The 18,022-nt window shown below is 52.3% G+C and overlaps 1 protein-coding gene across 28 annotated transcripts in view; it reads left to right on the forward strand.

The window, feature by feature from the left end:
• The window catches only part of MROH1 (maestro heat like repeat family member 1), a 115,828-nt gene that overhangs the window by 48,500 nt on the left and 49,306 nt on the right, over nt 1–18,022 (forward strand). For all 28 annotated transcript variants that reach the window (XR_010141359.1, XR_010141360.1, XR_010141361.1 and 25 more), the window contains 2 exons: nt 3,331–3,409; nt 4,633–4,746. Coding sequence is in view for 25 of the 28 variants with exons in the window: in XM_024251179.3 (XP_024106947.2) it covers nt 3,331–3,409; nt 4,633–4,746 (193 nt within the window). In the remaining 3 variants the exon portion in view is untranslated. The remainder of the gene's footprint in view (nt 1–3,330; nt 3,410–4,632; nt 4,747–18,022) is intronic.

The following is an 18,022-nucleotide window of genomic DNA, read 5'->3' on the forward strand; positions in this document are numbered from 1 at the left end:
ATAACAGCTCACTGCAGCCTCGGCCTCCCAGGCTCAAACAATCCTCCTGCCTCATCTCCTCCCCTAACCCCAGTAGCTGGGACCACAAATCATGCTACTTTGTCCTTTATCTTTTAACTCTGTTTATGATATTTTTTGGCCATACAAAGTTGTTTAATTTTTACATTATCATTTATCCATCTTTCATGTTATAGTTCAGGTTTTGTTATGCATAGAAAACCCTTTCAAATTCAGTGATCAGTGGCCGGACACAGTGGTTCACGCCTGTAATCCCAGCACTTTGGGAGGCTGAGGTGGGCAAATCATGAGGTCAGGAGTTTGAGACCAGCCTGGCCAACATGGTGAAACCCTGTCTCTACTAAAAATACAAAAAATTAGCTTGGCGTGGTGGCAGGTGCCTGTAATCCCAACTACTCAGGAGGCCGAGGCAGGAGAATTGCTTGAACCCGGGAGGTGGAGGTTGCAGTGAGCCGAGATTGCGCCACCTCATTCCAGCCCGGGCGACAGAGTGAGATTCCGTCTCCAAAAAAAAAAAAAAAATTCAGTAATTTTTGTTTTCTCAGTTCTCCCAATTTCCCCTACACTTTTATTATTATTATTATTATTGAGACAGAGTCTTTCACTGTGTCGCCCAGGCTGGAGTGCAGTGGTATGATCTTGACTCACTGCAACCTCTGCCTCCCAGGTTCAAGTCATTCTCCTGCCTCAGCCTCCTGAGTAGCTGGGATTACAGGCGCATGCTATGATGCCTGGCTAATTTTTGTATTTTTAATAGACGGGGTTTCACTATGTTGGCCAGGCTGGTCTTGAACTCCTGACCTCAAGTGATCTACCCACCTTGGCCTCCCAAAGTGCTGGGATTACAGGCATGAGCCTCTGTGCCCGGCCCCCTAAGCTTTTATTATTTAATCTGTCTGGGATTTATTTTAGGGAAGGAATGAGAATCCAACTGTATCTTTTTTCCAGATGGAATACTCATTTGCATTAGTTATATATTGCTGTGTAACCAATTACCACAAAACTTACCACCTTAAAACAACAACATCTAGGCCGGGTGCGGTGGCTCATGCCTGTAATCCCAGCACTTTGGGAGGCTGAGGCGGGTGGACCATGAGGTCAGGAGTTCGAGACCAGCCTGACCAACATGGTGTAACCCTTTCTCTACCAAAAATACAAACATTAGCCAGGCGTGGTGGCACGCACTTGTAATCCCAGCTACTCAGGAGGCTGAGGCAGGAGAATCACTTGAACCCAGGAGGCGGAGGTTGCAGTGAGCCAAGATCGCGCCATTGCACTCCAGTCTGGGAAACAGAGCGAGACTCTGTCTCAAAAAACAACAACAACATCTATTATCTCACAGTGGGTCCAGAAGGTGAGAGCAGCTCAGGGGGTCGCTTCAACTCAGGGTCCCTTGTTAGTTTACACCCATTCATGCTGTTTGCCTGGGCCGTGCCATCTGAAGGCTCTACTGGGATTGGAGGATCTGCTTCCAAGGCTGTTCATTCACATGGCTGTTGGCTGGAGGCCCCAGTTCCTTACCACGTTGATCTCTCCAGAAGGCCGCTTGAGTGTCCTCACAACATAGTAGCTAGCTTCCTGCAGGGTGAGTGATCTGAAAGAGCGGGCAGGAAGCTGCAGCATCTTTTTTTTTTTTTTTTTTTTTTGAGACAGAGTCTCGCTCTGTCACCCAGGCTGGAGTGCAGTGGCGCGATCTTGGCTCACTGCAAGCTCCGCCTCCCCAGTTCACGCCATTCTCCTGCCTCAGCCTCCCAAGCAGCTGGGACTACAGGTGCCCACAACCACACCTGGCTAATTTTTTGTATTTTTAGTAGAGATGGGGTTTCACCGTGTTAGCCAGGATGGTCTCGATCTCCTGACCTTGGGATCCGCACGCCTCGGCCTCCCAAAGTGCTGGGATTACAGGCGTGAGCCACTGCGCCCAGCCAACTGCAGCATCTTTTATGATCATATTTGGTCTTTACAGTAGAAATAACAAGGAGCACGCCGGGGGTGGTGACTCACGCCTGTAATCCCAGCACTTTGGGAGGCCGAGGCGGGCGGATCACCTGAGGTCAGGAGTTAGAGACCATCCTGACCAACATGGAGAAACCCGGTCTCCATTAAAAATACAAAAATTAGCCAGGTGTGGTGGCACACACCTGAGGCTGAGGAGAATCGCTTGAACCCGGGAGGCGGAGGTTGCAGTGAGCCAAGATTGCGCCATTGCACTCCAGCCTGGGCAACAAGAGCGAAACCGTTTCAAAAAAAAAAAAAGAAAGAAAAAGAAATAACAAGGAGCTACCTGGGAATCTAGAGCCGAGCCCTCGGGCCAGCTTCTCCACCTCGCAGTGCTTTCTGACAGTTCTCTAAGAACCCAGGTTGGGGTGTGGCCCTGTGGGCCTGGGGCCTTTGCTGTGGTTACCTCTTCTGGCTCATAAGAGGGCTCTGCTGAAGAATTGCTTTGGAGCTCTTTGTGCAGAGAGACCCTGTCAGTGCCCTTTGCTGTGACACCTGCGAGTGGGGACCTAGGCTGTCACACCTGGATTAGTGGGGGTGTGCTTCTGTATCACCCGCTAAGGTACCATGGGACCCAGAGATGCATCTGCCAGCATCCTTAGTTTTTTGTTGTTGTTTGTTCATTTGTTTGAGACAGGGTCTTGCTCTGTACCCAGGCTGGAGTGCGGTGGCACCATCACAGCTCACTGCAGCCTCAACCTCTTGGGCTCAGGCAGTCCTCTCACTTCAGCCTCCTGAGTAGCTGGGACCACAGGCATGCACTACCATGCCCAGCCAACAGCCTTAGTTTTTGCTTTTTACCAATAAGACTTTTTTTTTCCTTATAACTTTGAACAAGTGGACTCCAAAAGTTTTGGGTTCCAGTACTTTATGTGTCCTAGAGATTCATGCTTTCCAGCCTGGGTCCTGGGCGTCATGCCTGGGGCATGGGAGACTCTCCTTTCTAGTCAAGAAATATTTCTTGGGAATCTCTTTTCCTGCTGCTGGTAGGAGGGGTGGAGGGTGGCAGGAGCAGGATGTATCCCTGGAGACTTGACAGTAGCTGTGTGTCTGCCTGTTGCTGCCTGTCTCCCTCTTCTCCCCCACCGTAAGGAGATGGGGCTCGTCTCTGGAGCGCCTCTGATTACAGGGGATGAGACTATCCTGCACTAGGGCTTGAGTGAGAAAGAGCCTGGAGCGCCTGCTGCCTGCTGTAGGCATGGGGTGAAAACCCAGAGCCCTCTGCCCAGCTGCCCAGGCCCAGAATCGTCAGAGGGCGGGAATACTTCCTTCTGACCTCTCTGGTCTGTAACCTCTGCCCCGTTCCTGGAGCAGATCTGTGTGCCTGTGGAGTCCTCAAGCCCCCTGGTGATGAGTAACCAGAAGGAGGTGCTGCGCTGCTTCACTGTGCTGGGTGAGTGGTGGGCCCAGCTTTGCCCACGGGCATCTGTGGACACTCATAGGGTCACCACCTGCTGTATGTGGAGGATGGTGGTGGCTGGGGTACTGGTCGGGGATGAGGAGGCCCCTGTTTCCACCTCTCCTGGGCCTACCCGTGGCTCCAGAGGCTTCTGAACCAGGGCCTGGGCAGTGGCTGCAGCCTGGAACGTTCTCCTCCAAGGAGCGTGCTGCTGACCTGCCCAAATCCTTGGGGGCCTCCACTCACGGCCCAGTCCGCGCATTCCCTACCTGCCCCCCGCCTACCTGTTTCTCCACACCCAATCTCTGGCTCCATGGCCTGCTCTCTGCTCCCCCAGGTGGCCCGCGGCTGCTAGCCCTGGTCACCTGCTAGTCTCCCATGACCCACCTGGAGGTGCCATGCATCCTGTCACCACCCCACTGGATGCTGTCCCTATGCCCTGCACAGGCCCTCATAGCCATCCTGGAGGGGCAGCAGATGGTGTGAGGAGGGGCCCTGCTTGCACTTGGGGCTGTCACCCTGCTGGGGCCACAGCATCAACATCTCCCTGGAGCTGGTCAGGCAGGCGGGGCCTGAGGTCCCCTACCTACATGAGCATCTGCCCTTAAACAAGATCCGCAGGAGGGGTGTGGAGAGACTGACTGCAGTCAGGCTGGGGGCAGGGTTGTGGTGGGCAGATGGACCACAGGTCTGATATCCAGGCAGAGCAGGCCTCCAGAGCCCACCTGGAATGGGGATGGCTCTGGTCCATGAAGTACTGGTAAGGGGACTGCTGCAGTCGTTGCCAGAGGGCTCCTGGAGCTTGGGCTGCATTAGCCCTGCTTGGGCTGGGAGTCTGTGTGCTTGACAGCTCGAGTCCCCTTGAGCCTTAGACTGGCCTAGAGCCAGGAGAGTCAAGAGGGGCCACTGAGGGCCCTCTTGTGGGCCCCCTTGTGAGCTGGAGATGCTGAAACAAGCACCGGTGTGCTGGGTGGGCCAAATCTAAGTCCCAGCATGCTCTGGGTGGTGCTGGCGCCGTGGGGTAAGGGCTACATGTGCTCCAACCCTGCCTTAGACAAGGGCATCGGAGCCAGGCCCAGTGATTAGGTGGCCCCAGCTTCTCACCTTCACAGAGCAACTCTCTTCTGGCTCCTCCCCTGTGCTGGAGAGTAGGTGGACGCTGTGTATAGGGATGAACAAGATGACATGGAGCCTAATCTGTACCTGTTGCCCTGTAGCCTGCAGCTCGCCTGACCGCCTACTGGCCTTCCTGCTGCCCAGGCTGGACACCAGCAATGAGAGGACCCGCGTGGGCACCCTGCAGGTGGTCAGACATGTCATCAACTCGGCTGGTGAGTGCCTCCATGCCAGCCTGGCCGCCACCCCTGGCCGTGTCCAGGATGGAGCAGGTCCTGGCAGATTGTGTCCCTCTAAGTGAAAGCACCATCCTGCTTTGAATTCTCTAGAAAGATTTCCCTGCTTTCTATTTTGCAAAATTCTAAACTTTTTGCAAAGTTGCGAGGGTGGTACCTATCTACCCTTCACCAGATGGTAGTGCCTCACACTTGCTTTGACAGCTGGCGGCAGACACCACGCGTGGCCACACTCCCCAGGTGACCATGCCTCTGAGGGCTCCCAGAGCCTAAGACAGCCATCCCTGAGCCCACTGCTCTAGCTCATTCTGGGATCTATTCAAAGACATACTTTGGTTTAGTTTGGTTGTCTCTTAGACTTGTTTGCCCAAGAGGAGCCTTTTTACTCTTTTTAAGAGATGAGGAGACCAATTGTTTCATAGAATGTCCCTCGATTTACATATGTGTGATGGTTTCTTCGCAGTTAGACTAAAAAAATTCATGTTTCCTTGTTTTAAGGCTAATTTTTTTTTTAAGTGGTCTTGTTCTGTCGCCAGGCTGGAGTGCAGTGGCACGATCTTGGCTCCCTGCAACCTCCACCTCCCAGGTTCACACCATTCTCCAGCCTCAGCCTCCCGAGTAGCTGGAACTACAGGGGCGCACCACCAGGCCCAGCTAATTTTTGTATTTTTTTTTAGTAGAGACAGGGTTTCACCATGTTGGCCAGGATGGTCTCAATCTCCTGACCTCGTGATCTGCCCACCTCGGTCTCCCAAAGTGCTGGGATTACAGGCGTGAGCCACCGCACCCATCCTTAAGGCTAATTGAAGTGATTAGTGATAAGCCTGAAAACATACCATTTTTCACAAGTGAGCTTGTGGTTTCCAGCGTGGCTCTTCCGCAGGTCAGTGCACAGTGGCCATGGCCTGCCGGCCCTGCAGCCTGCCCATGCTCAGCCTGTGAGCTAGGGAGGTTGTTACATCTTTAATGGGTTATAAAAGCAAACAAAGGGATCACATGTGACCCACAAAGCCTAAAATATTTTCTGTCTGCCCTTTTCAGAAGCGGCGCACTGCCCCCTGTCCTGTGAGGTTCACTATCAGTCAGGTGCTGGGTTGCAAACAGCAGTCACCCAGAGAGTCCCATAGAGTTCTGGGACATATAGGAGCAGCTTGACAAAGCAGCAGGGTCGGCCGGGCAGTGGCTCACGCCTGTAATCCCAGCACTTTGGGAGGCCATGGCAGGCAGATCACTTGAGGTCAGGAGTTCAAGACCAGCCTGGCCAACATGGTGACACCCTGTCTTTACTAAAAATATTAAAAAAAAAAAAAAAAATTTAGCCTGGCGTGGTGGCGGGCGCCTGAAATCCAAGCTACTTGGGAGGCTGAGGCAGGAAAATTGCTTAAACCCAGAAGGTTGAGGTTGCAGTGAGCTGAGATGGCTAAACTGCACTCAAGCCTGGACAACAGAGTGAGACTCCGTCTCAAAAAAAAAAAAAAGAGAAAGCAGCAGGGCCAAGGGAGGACAGGGGCAGACGGGGCCACAGTGCGAATGTCACCAGGCTAAGAGTCAGGTGTAGGCACCTCAGGACACCGTCAGCGTCCCTTGCTCCAGCAGAAGCAGCCTGAGGTCCTGCTGCTTTGGACGTGCCCAGATTTCAGAGCCCAGGGTGGTGCTGTGTGCGGGCTGTCTGGAGGCTGGGGCCGGGGGAAGCGCCTGCTCTCTGTGGAGGGGCGGGGCGGGGAGGGGAGAGCCCGCTCTGTGTGGAGGGGCAGGGAGGGAAGCGCTCTGTCTGTGTGGAGGACTCTAGAGGGGCCTGGAGAGGAGCGTCAGCTCTCTGTGGAGGGGTTGGGAGGGGAGCGCCCGCTCTGTGTGGACGGGAAGGGAAGGAAGCGCGGGCTCTGTGTGGAGGGGCTGGGAGGGGAGCGCCCGCTCTCTGTGGAGGGGAAGGGAAGGAAGCGCGGGCTCTGTGTGGAGGGGAAGGGAAGGAAGCGCCCGCTCTGTGTGGACGGGAAGGGAAGGAAGCGCGGGCTCTGTGTGGAGGGGCTGGGAGGGGAGCGCCCGCTCTCTGTGGAGGGGAAGGGAAGGAAGCGCGGGCTCTGTGTGGAGGGGAAGGGAAGGAAGCGCGGGCTCTGTGTGGAGGGGAAGGGAAGGAAGCGCGGGCTCTGTGTGGAGGGGAAGGGAAGGAAGCGCGGGCTCTGTGTGGAGGGGAAGGGAAGGAAGCGCGGGCTCTGTGTGGAGGGGAAGGGAAGGAAGCGCGGGCTCTCTGTGGAGGGGAAGGGAAGGAAGCGCGGGCTCTGTGTGGAGGGGAAGGGAAGGAAGCGCGGGCTCTCTGTGGAGGGGAAGGGAAGGAAGCGCGGGCTCTGTGTGGAGGGGCTGGGAGGGGAGCGCCCGCTCTCTGTGGAGGGGAAGGGAAGGAAGCGCGGGCTCTGTGTGGAGGGGAAGGGAAGGAAGCGCGGGCTCTGTGTGGAGGGGCTGGGAGGGGAGCGCCCGCTCTCTGTGGAGGGGAAGGGAAGGAAGCGCGGGCTCTGTGTGGAGGGGAAGGGAAGGAAGCGCGGGCTCTGTGTGGAGGGGAAGGGAAGGAAGCGCGGGCTCTCTGTGGAGGGGAAGGGAAGGAAGCGCGGGCTCTGTGTGGAGGGGAAGGGAAGGAAGCGCGGGCTCTGTGTGGAGGGGAAGGGAAGGAAGCGCGGGCTCTGTGTGGAGGGGAAGGGAAGGAAGCGCGGGCTCTGTGTGGAGGGGCTGGGAGGGGAGCGCCCGCTCTCTGTGGAGGGGAAGGGAAGGAAGCGCGGGCTCTCTGTGGAGGGGAAGGGAAGGAAGCGCGGGCTCTGTGTGGAGGGGAAGGGAAGGAAGCGCGGGCTCTCTGTGGAGGGGAAGGGAAGGAAGCGCGGGCTCTGTGTGGAGGGGCTGGGAGGGGAGCGCCCGCTCTCTGTGGAGGGAAAGGGAAGGAAGCGCGGGCTCTGTGTGGAGGGGAAGGGAAGGAAGCGCGGGCTCTGTGTGGAGGGGAAGGGAAGGAAGCGCGGGCTCTGTGTGGAGGGGCTGGGAGGGGAGCGCCCGCTCTCTGTGGAGGGAAAGGGAAGGAAGCGCGGGCTCTGTGTGGAGGGGAAGGGAAGGAAGCGCGGGCTCTGTGTGGAGGGGAAGGGAAGGAAGCGCGGGCTCTGTGTGGAGGGGCTGGGAGGGGAGCGCCCGCTCTGTGTGGAGGGGAAGGGAAGGAAGCGCGGGCTCTGTGTGGAGGGGCTGGGAGGGGAGCGCCCGCTCTCTGTGGAGGGGAAGGGAAGGAAGCGCGGGCTCTGTGTGGAGGGGAAGGGAAGGAAGCGCGGGCTCTGTGTGGAGGGGAAGGGAAGGAAGCGCGGGCTCTCTGTGGAGGGGAAGGGAAGGAAGCGCGGGCTCTGTGTGGAGGGGAAGGGAAGGAAGCGCGGGCTCTGTGTGGAGGGGAAGGGAAGGAAGCGCGGGCTCTCTGTGGAGGGGAAGGGAAGGAAGCGCGGGCTCTGTGTGGAGGGGAAGGGAAGGAAGCGCGGGCTCTGTGTGGAGGGGCTGGGAGGGGAGCGCCCGCTCTCTGTGGAGGGGAAGGGAAGGAAGCGCGGGCTCTCTGTGGAGGGAAAGGGAAGGAAGCGCGGGCTCTGTGTGGAGGGGAAGGGAAGGAAGCGCGGGCTCTGTGTGGAGGGGAAGGGAAGGAAGCGCGGGCTCTCTGTGGAGGGGAAGGGAAGGAAGCGCGGGCTCTCTGTGGAGGGGAAGGGAAGGAAGCGCGGGCTCTCTGTGGAGGGGAAGGGAAGGAAGCGCGGGCTCTGTGTGGAGGGGAAGGGAAGGAAGCGCGGGCTCTGTGTGGAGGGGAAGGGAAGGAAGCGCGGGCTCTCTGTGGAGGGGAAGGGAAGGAAGCGCGGGCTCTCTGTGGAGGGGAAGGGAAGGAAGCGCGGGCTCTGTGTGGAGGGGAAGGGAAGGAAGCGCGGGCTCTGTGTGGAGGGGAAGGGAAGGAAGCGCGGGCTCTGTGTGGAGGGGCTGGGAGGGGAGCGCCCGCTCTCTGTGGAGGGGAAGGGAAGGAAGCGCGGGCTCTCTGTGGAGGGGAAGGGAAGGAAGCGCGGGCTCTGTGTGGAGGGGAAGGGAAGGAAGCGCGGGCTCTCTGTGGAGGGGAAGGGAAGGAAGCGCGGGCTCTGTGTGGAGGGGCTGGGAGGGGAGCGCCCGCTCTCTGTGGAGGGAAAGGGAAGGAAGCGCGGGCTCTGTGTGGAGGGGAAGGGAAGGAAGCGCGGGCTCTCTGTGGAGGGGAAGGGAAGGAAGCGCGGGCTCTGTGTGGAGGGGAAGGGAAGGAAGCGCGGGCTCTCTGTGGAGGGGAAGGGAAGGAAGCGCGGGCTCTGTGTGGAGGGGAAGGGAAGGAAGCGCGGGCTCTGTGTGGAGGGGCTGGGAGGGGAGCGCCCGCTCTGTGTGGAGGGGAAGGGAAGGAAGCGCGGGCTCTGTGTGGAGGGGAAGGGAAGGAAGCGCGGGCTCTCTGTGGAGGGGAAGGGAAGGAAGCGCGGGCTCTCTGTGGAGGGAAAGGGAAGGAAGCGCGGGCTCTGTGTGGAGGGGAAGGGAAGGAAGCGCGGGCTCTGTGTGGAGGGGAAGGGAAGGAAGCGCGGGCTCTCTGTGGAGGGGAAGGGAAGGAAGCGCGGGCTCTCTGTGGAGGGGAAGGGAAGGAAGCGCGGGCTCTCTGTGGAGGGGAAGGGAAGGAAGCGCGGGCTCTGTGTGGAGGGGAAGGGAAGGAAGCGCGGGCTCTGTGTGGAGGGGCTGGGAGGGGAGCGCCCGCTCTCTGTGGAGGGGAAGGGAAGGAAGCGCGGGCTCTCTGTGGAGGGGAAGGGAAGGAAGCGCGGGCTCTGTGTGGAGGGGAAGGGAAGGAAGCGCGGGCTCTGTGTGGAGGGGAAGGGAAGGAAGCGCGGGCTCTGTGTGGAGGGGAAGGGAAGGAAGCGCGGGCTCTGTGTGGAGGGGCTGGGAGGGGAGCGCCCGCTCTCTGTGGAGGCGAAGGGAAGGAAGCGCGGGCTCTGTGTGGAGGGGAAGGGAAGGAAGCGCGGGCTCTGTGTGGAGGGGAAGGGAAGGAAGCGCGGGCTCTGTGTGGAGGGGTTGGGAGGGGAGCGCTCCCTCTGGAGGGGAAGGGAGGGAAGCGTAGGCTCTCTGTGGAGGGGTTGGGAGGGGAGTGCCTGCTCTCTGTGGAGTGGCCCGGAGAGGAGCACCTGCTCTCTGGAGGGGAAGAAAGGGAAGCGCAGGCTCTCTGTGGAGGGCCTGAGAGGAGAGCGCCTGCAGCTTCCACACAGAGGGGCTGCTCTGGTCAGGGGTCATTGGGGAAGGGAGCCTCAGAGGTATGGGGCGTGTGGCAGCCCCACAGAAAGTAAACATCTGTGTCAGCAGCATGCACTCAGCCTCTGGTGGTAGAAGTAACCCTTGAGGCAGGTGCTCTTCTCCCCATTTACCTGATGAGATTGGCATCTGAAGTGGAATTCTTAGTGCCTATGCTCTTGTTAGAGATGGGTTTTTCCATTCAGAAGTTCAGCATTTCATGTGATTAACCATGCTCAACTTCCCTTTGTTAATTCATCAATCACATTTATGCTTTTCAGCGTTCACTTTGTTTTCCCCATGTTTCATTTTTTCCTTGAAGTTCTTTCTCTGTGCATTTACGTATGTACAAATGCATGTACGCAAGGAAATATTTTAACCAAATGACATACTTCAAAACATGCTTTTTTCACTTGCTAGTATATCTTAGAGAACTTTTAACATCAGCACATATACATCTGTGTCATTTTTTTGTTTTGAGACAAGGTCTTGTTCTTTCACCCAGATTGGAATGCAGTGGTGCAGTCATAGCTCACTGTAGCCTTGAGCTCCTGTGCTCAAGCAATTCTCCCACCTCAGCCTCCCAAGTAGCTGGGACTACAGGTGTGCACCACCACACTCTGCCATTTTTTTGTATTTTTGTAGAAATGGGGTCTACTTATGTTGCCCAGGCTGGTCTCAAACTCCTGGGTTCAAGTGATCCTCCTTCCTTGGCCTCCCAAAGTGCTGGGATTACAGAAGTGAGATGGGCACCTATGCCATCTATGTCATTTTTAATTGTTTTTATTTTGAAGTATAATACATATACAGAAAAATGTACACATTAACTGTTCCGCTTCATGAATAATCACACAGTGAGCCTATGTATTTATTCACCAACCAGGTGAAGAAATGGGACATTGACAACACCCAGGGGTGGCACTCTCAAGTCCCTCAGAAGGGGTAACTTCTAACAATAGAAGATGGTGTTGCTGTTTTAGGATGTTGTACAAAGAGAATTGTATGGTGTAAATAATTTTGTATCTGGTTTCTTTTCCTCAGTATTCTCTTGGTGAAATTTATACATATAGTACAGCTTATTTATTTTCTCTCCCATGAAGGATTCCAGTGAATTATCTATTACAGTGATTCATTTTGCTTGTGATGGGTAAATGGCTATATCCAGTATTTAACTGTTAATGCATAATCCACTATTAACATTTGTCCTTTACACAGTTAGTGTTTACCTAGATGTAGAATTTTGGGTTATAAAGTATGTATGTGTTCAAGTTGCATAGATAAACCCTTCTGTTTTTCCAAAGTAGCTGTTTATACCCCAATTTATACCCCACACCTTATGTCTCACAAGTGGCTTATGAGCATTATTGCTTCATGTCCTCACCAACATTGGTTGGTCTTTAATTTTAGCCATTTTTGTGGGTGTGTTATGAGGTCCTGCGTTGTTGCCCAGGCTGGTCTCCAACTCCTGGGCTCAAGCAGTCCTCCCACCTTGGCCTCCCAAAGTACTGGGATTACAGGCGTGAGCCATTGCACCCAGCCAGAAGTCATTAAGTTTTCAATGAAAATATTGGAACATGATTGCAAGTTGAGGCCGTGGTTGGTCCCTGCATGTCACTCTTTCAGTCCATGGTCCAGAGAGCTGTTTCTCGTGTTAGACACCAGGCCATCTCAGTTTAAGTAGCTGGGTATAAAAGTCTGAGGTATCTTAATATGTTGCTTTCTTGTCTTCTAGAATCTATTACTGCTATTGATAACTCATTGATGACTATCTGATTTGACTGTGATTTTCCTTATACATGATTTGGTCTTTTCTGCCTAGATGCCCAAAATATTTATATATATATATATATAAATCCTTTGCATATATATAGACACACACAAACACACACACGCATGCATGCCAGGATTACAGGCTATTTTTATATTTTAAAACCGGAAATTTTATTGTGTCTCAGTGTTGGCTATTCTGAGTCGATTTCCCCCCTAGGTCCATAGAGTGCCCATTCAGCATGTGCGTCAATTCTGTTTTATCTCAAGAGACCTTGTTTTTGAGTCATAGTATTTCAGTACCCCATGACTTCGGAAGCCTTCTTTGGGATTCCCTGGTACATGTGTGTTGTGTCATTGTTGCCTATCTTATATACTTTTATAAATCAAATTTTTGAAAGGCTTTTGACCTCCAGTCATATTTTCGTCCAGAATTTTATTTTCTAAAATTGAACATAATCTTCAATAGAAATGCAGTAAAATGCATAAATCTTAAGTGTATACTTGGTGACATTTTACACATTGTTCACCCATATGACTACCACTCAAATCGAAATGTGGAACATTTTTCTAAAACCCAAAAAGTTTTGCTTGTATTTATTTTCAACTAACAGCCACGCCTACTGTTAAGAAGTGACCTCTTTTATGAGGTCACAGCGCAGGCTTGTGCTCTGTCGCCCAGGCTGGAGTGCAGTGGTGCGATCACAGCTCACTGCAGCCTTGACCCCAGGTTCAAGGGATCTTCCTGCCTCGGCCTCCCGAGTGGCTGGGACTGCAGGAGTGTGCCTGGCCCACCGTTATGACTTCTGTCACCACAATTAATTCTGCCTGCTGTTGAGTTCTGTGTAGATGGGCTAGTTGTAGGAGGACCCTTCGTGAATGTAGGCATTCACTGAGCACGGTGCTGCTGTCAGTACACTCTTCTTTACTGCCGAGTTGTATTCTGTTACATTTTGTGAATTTAAAAGTCATTTGTTTTCCTGTTAACAGACACTTGGGTTGTTCATGTTGTTGTTGTTGTTGTTGTTGTTGTTTTGAGACAGAGTTTCGCTCGTTGCCCAGGCTGGAATGTAGTGGCACAATCTCGGCTCACTGCAACCTCCACCTCCCGGGTTCAAGCAATTCTCCTGTCTCAGCTTCCTGAGTAGCTGGGATTACAGGCGAACACCACCACACCCGGCTAATTTTTGTATTTTTAGTAGAGATGGGGTTTTGCCATGTTGGCCAGGCTGGTCTAGAACTCCTGACCTCAGGTGATCCACCCGCCTCGGTCTCCCAAAGTGCTGGGATTACAGGCATGAGCCACCGTGTCTGGCCTTTTTTCTCATTTTAAATAGTCCTCTTTGCCAGACACGGTGGCTCACGCCTGTAATCCTAGAACTTTGCGAGGCCGAGGTAGGTGGATCACCTGAGGTCAGGAGTTCGAGACCAGCCTGGCCAACATGGCGAAACCCTCTCTCTACTACAAATACAAAAAAATTAGCCAGGTGTGGTGGCACACGCCTGTAGTTCCACCTACTCTGGAGGCTGAGGCAAGAGAATCGCTTGAACCTGGGCGGCAGAGGTTGCGTGAGGTTGCAGTGAGCCAAGACTGCACCACTGCACTCCAGCCTGGGCGACAAAGCGAGATTCTGTCTCAATTAAAAGAGAGAGAGAACAGAAATTAAAAAAAAAATGGAAGTTCCCTGGTGAGTAAATTGATGAAGCACCTTTTCATATGCTTATTGACCTTCAGATATATTTGCGTATATATGTTGAAGTTCCTGTTCAAGTCTTTTTTTTTTTGGGGGGGGGGGTTGGGGGCCGGTTGTTGTTTTTTTGAGATGGAGTCGTGCTCTATCACCAAGCCGGAGTGCAGTGGTGCTATCTTGGCTCACTGCAACCTCCGCCTCCCGGGTTCAAGCAGTTCTGCCTCAGCCTCCCAAGTAGCTAGGACTATAGGCGCTCGCCACCATGCCCAGCTAATTTTTGTATTTTTAGTAGAGACAGGGTTTCACCATGTTGGCCAGGATGGTCTTGATCTCTTGACCTTGTGATCTACCCACCTCGGCCTCCCAAAGTGCTGGGATTACAGGCGTGAGCCACCACGCCCGACCCCTGTTCAGGTCTTTTGCTCATTTTGATTGATTGATAGATAGAGGGTCTCACTACATTACTCAGGCTAGAGTGCAGCGCTGTGATCATAGCTTACTGCATCCTCGGCCTCCTGGGCTCAAGCGATCCTTCTGCCCTGGCCTCCAGAGTAGCCTGGGTTACAGGAGTGCACTACCATGCCCAGCTGTTGTTCATTTAACAACTGGGTTGTTTGTCGTTTTATTATGATTATTTTGTAGTGTTCTTTATTGGCTACATAGAGACATAAATATATGTTTTTATGATTAGTACCTTTATGTCTAAGAAAACTTTGCCTGCTCAGAAGTCATGAAGATATTCTTCTATATTTTCTTTTCGATGCTTTATTGTTTGAGCTTGCAAATTTATGTCTATGATTCATCTTTTACTAATGTTTGGGTGTGGGTGAAATGTAGGGGGCAAGGTTTTTTTTTTTCTAATTACTATTTTTTTTTTTTTTTTTTGAGACAGAGTTTTGCTGTTGTTGCCCAGGCTGGAGTGCAGTGGCGCGATCTCAGCTCGCTGAAACCTCCACCTCCCAGGTTCAAGCGATTCTCCTGCCTCAGCCTCCCGAGCATCTGGGATTACAGGCACATGCCATCACACTGGCTAATTTTTTATTTTTAGTGGAGACAGGATTTTGCCATGTTGGTCAGGCTGGTCTCAAACTCCTGACCTCAGGTGATCCGCCTGCCTTGGCCTCCCAAAATGTTGGGATTACAGGCGTGAGCCACCACACCCGGCCTGCAAGGTTATTTTTATATGGATGTCCAGTTATTCCAGTCTCACTTGTTGGAAAGACTTTACTTTCTCCTTTGAATTGCTTCTGTGCCTTGGTAGAAGGTCAAGTAACCTTATGTATTAATGTAACAGCTACAGTAGTAACAAAGTACCACCGACTGGGTGGTGGGTTGTTTTTTTTTTTTCTATTACCCTGCTCTCTGTTTTATCTTCATGTGCATTTTTCCTGTGTGCCTGTCTGTATCCCTGTATCCCCCTTTTATGAGGGCACCAGCCATACTGGATGAAGGGCCCACCCTACTCCAGTGTGACCCCCTCTCAACTCGTTAATTCTGCAGTAACTATTTCCAAATAAGGTCACATTCCGAGGTACAGGGGTTGGGATTTGCACATATGAATTTTGAGGCCACAATTCAACTTATAGCATCGTATATTTGTGGGTATATTTCAGGACTCTATTGTTTCCTTACACCAATATCACACTTTTTTTTTCTTTTTTCTTTTTTGAGACAAAGTCTCACTGTGTCACCCAGGCTGGAGTACAGTGGTGTGACCTCCACTCACTGCAGCCTCTGTCTCCTGGGTTCAAGCGATTCTCCTGCCTTAGGCTCCTGAGTAGCTGGGATTACAGGCATGCACCACCATGCCCAGCTAATTTTTGTGTTTTCAGTAGAGACGGGGTTTCACCATGTTGGCCAGGCTTGTCTTGAACTCCTGATCTCAGGTGATCCACCTGCCTTAGCCTCCCAAAGTGCTGGGATTATAGGCATGAGCCAATGCACTCGGCCTTTTTTTTTTTTTTGTATTTTTAGTGGAGACGGAGCTTCGCCATGTTGGTCAGGCTGGTCTCGAACTCCTGGACTCAAGTGATCTGCCCGCCTCAGCCTCCCAAAGTGCTGGGATTATAGGCCCATATCACACTTTCTCAATTGTTTTAGTTTTATCCTAAGGCTTTAAATCTGGTAGAGGATGTCCTTCAACTTTATTCTTCTTCAAGATTGTTCATCCCCATTGAAAAATCGTTAGTATAGGCCAGGCACGGTGGCTCAAATGCCTGTAATCCCAGCACTTTGGGAGGCCGAGGCGGGCGGATCACGAGGTTAGGAGATCGAGATCATCCTGGCTAACACGGTGAAACCCCGTCTCTACTAAAAATACAAAAAATTAGCTGGGCGTGGTGGCGGGCGCCTGTAGTCCCAGCTACTTGGGAGGCTGAGGCAGAGAATGGCGTGAACCCAGGAGGCAGAGCTTGCAGTGAGCTGAGATGGTGCCACTGCACTCCAGCCTGGGTGACAGAGTGAGACTCTGTCTCAAAAAAAAAAAAAAAAAAATCGTTAGTATAAAAGAAATCATGGAAGGGCACAGTGGCTCACGCCTGTAATCCTAGCACTTTGGGATCCCACAGCAGGCAGATCGCTCTATCCTAGGAGCTTGAGACTAGGCTGAAAAACATGGTGAAACCCTGTCTCTACTAAAAATAAAAAAAGCCAGGTGTAGTAGCATGCATCTGTAGTCCCAACTACTCTGGGGACTGAGGTGAGAGGATCACCCGAGCCCAGGAGGTCGAGGCTGCAGTGAGCTGTGATGGTGCCACTGCATTTCAGCCTTGGCTACAGAGTGAGACCCTGTCTCAAAAAAAAAGAAAAAAAAAAAAAAAGGAGGGAAGGAAATGTAGAAACCACATAAAACAAATGTGTGACTTATTACATCATTCTAAGACAACAACATCAGATCTACCACCAGGTCTTTTGGATAGAAGTTGCCACCAAGACGCCCCTCCTTGCATCCTATTCCAGTCACAGTTTTTCACTCTCCAACAAGTAACAGCTATCCTGATATTTATAGTAATCACTCCCTTAGGATTAGCTGTGTCCACTTTAAAAGCCTACCTATGGCCAGGTGCGGTGGCTCACACCTGCAATCCTAGCACTTTGGGAGCCTGAGGGGGGCGGATCACTTGAGGTCAGGAATTTGAGACCAGCCTGGCCAATACAGGGAAACCCCGTCTCTACTAAAAATACAAAAATTAGCCGGCGTGGTGGCAGGTGCCTGTAATCCCAGCTAGTTGGGAGGCTGAGGCTTGAACCTGGGAGGGGGAGGTTGCAGTGAGCCGAGATTACTCCACTGCATAAACAGGCCCTGTGCGGTGGCTCACACCTGTAATCCCAGCACTTTGGGAGGCCAAGGCAGGCAGATTACTTGAGGCCAGGAGTTCGAAACCAGCCTGCGCAACATGATGAAACCCCGTCTCTACTAAAAATGCAAAAATTAGCTGGGTGTAGTGGCGCACACCTGTCCCAGCTACTCAGGAGGCTAAGACATGAGAATCGCTTGAGCCCAGGTGGCAGAGGTTGCAGTGAGCCAAGATTGTGCCACTGTACTCCAGCCTGGGTGACAGACGGAGACTCTGTCTCTCTCTCTCTATATATATATTTTCAAATTTATATAGAGATAATAATGTATAAATATATTTTTACATACATTTAAGTCTTTTTTTGGAGGCTTGACCATTGGTGATTTTGTTTATTTTTAGTGTGGTAAAATACATGTAACATAAAATTTAACATCTTAATCGTTTTTAAGCAAATGCTTCAGTAGTGTTAAGTACATTCTCATTGTCAGGCAACCGTCACCACCATCTGCCTCCAGAACTCTTTTCATCTTGCAAAACTGAAACTCCGTGCCTGTGAAACAGCAACTCCCCATATTTAAGTCCATCATAAGCTACAGGTTCCCCTCCATTCTCTTTCTCTTATAATTTATCTGTAGAAGAACCTGGCTGTTTGTTCTGTGGATTTGCTCATCGTTGAGTTTTGCTGACTGCATTGTCAAGGTGCAAGTCAACATGTTTCTCTGCCATCTGAATTTCTAGCACATCGGCAGCTGGATTCAGAAACAGATTCAGACTCAAGCTCAGTCCCTTGGGCAAGATGATAGGGGTCATGTGATATGTGGTATTCTCTCTTTTGAACATCAGTCTTAGCAGCATTGATGCCAAATGCCTGTATCCATTAATTAATTAATTGGTGGGAGGATGATACTATAATTCTATCATTTATTTTTCATTAAGTGGAACACCTTGACAAAGAGATACTTGCCCCAGGTACCATGTAGTTACCCAGGGGTATGGTTCATATAAGAAAGGCAGGGTTGGCCGGGTGCAGTGGCTCATGCCTGTAATCCCAGCACTTTAGGAGGTGGAGGCAGGTGGATCACAAGGTCAGGAGTTCAAGACCAGGCTGACCAACATGGCGAAACCCCCTCCCTACTAAAAAATACAAAAATTAGCCAGGCATGGTGACGTGCGCCTGTAATCCCAGCTACTCAGGAAGCTGAGGCAGAGAATCGCTTGAACCCAGGA

Source organism: Pongo abelii, chromosome 7 (genome assembly GCF_028885655.2).
Source record: "Pongo abelii isolate AG06213 chromosome 7, NHGRI_mPonAbe1-v2.0_pri, whole genome shotgun sequence".
Classification (NCBI taxonomy): domain Eukaryota; kingdom Metazoa; phylum Chordata; class Mammalia; order Primates; family Hominidae; genus Pongo; species Pongo abelii.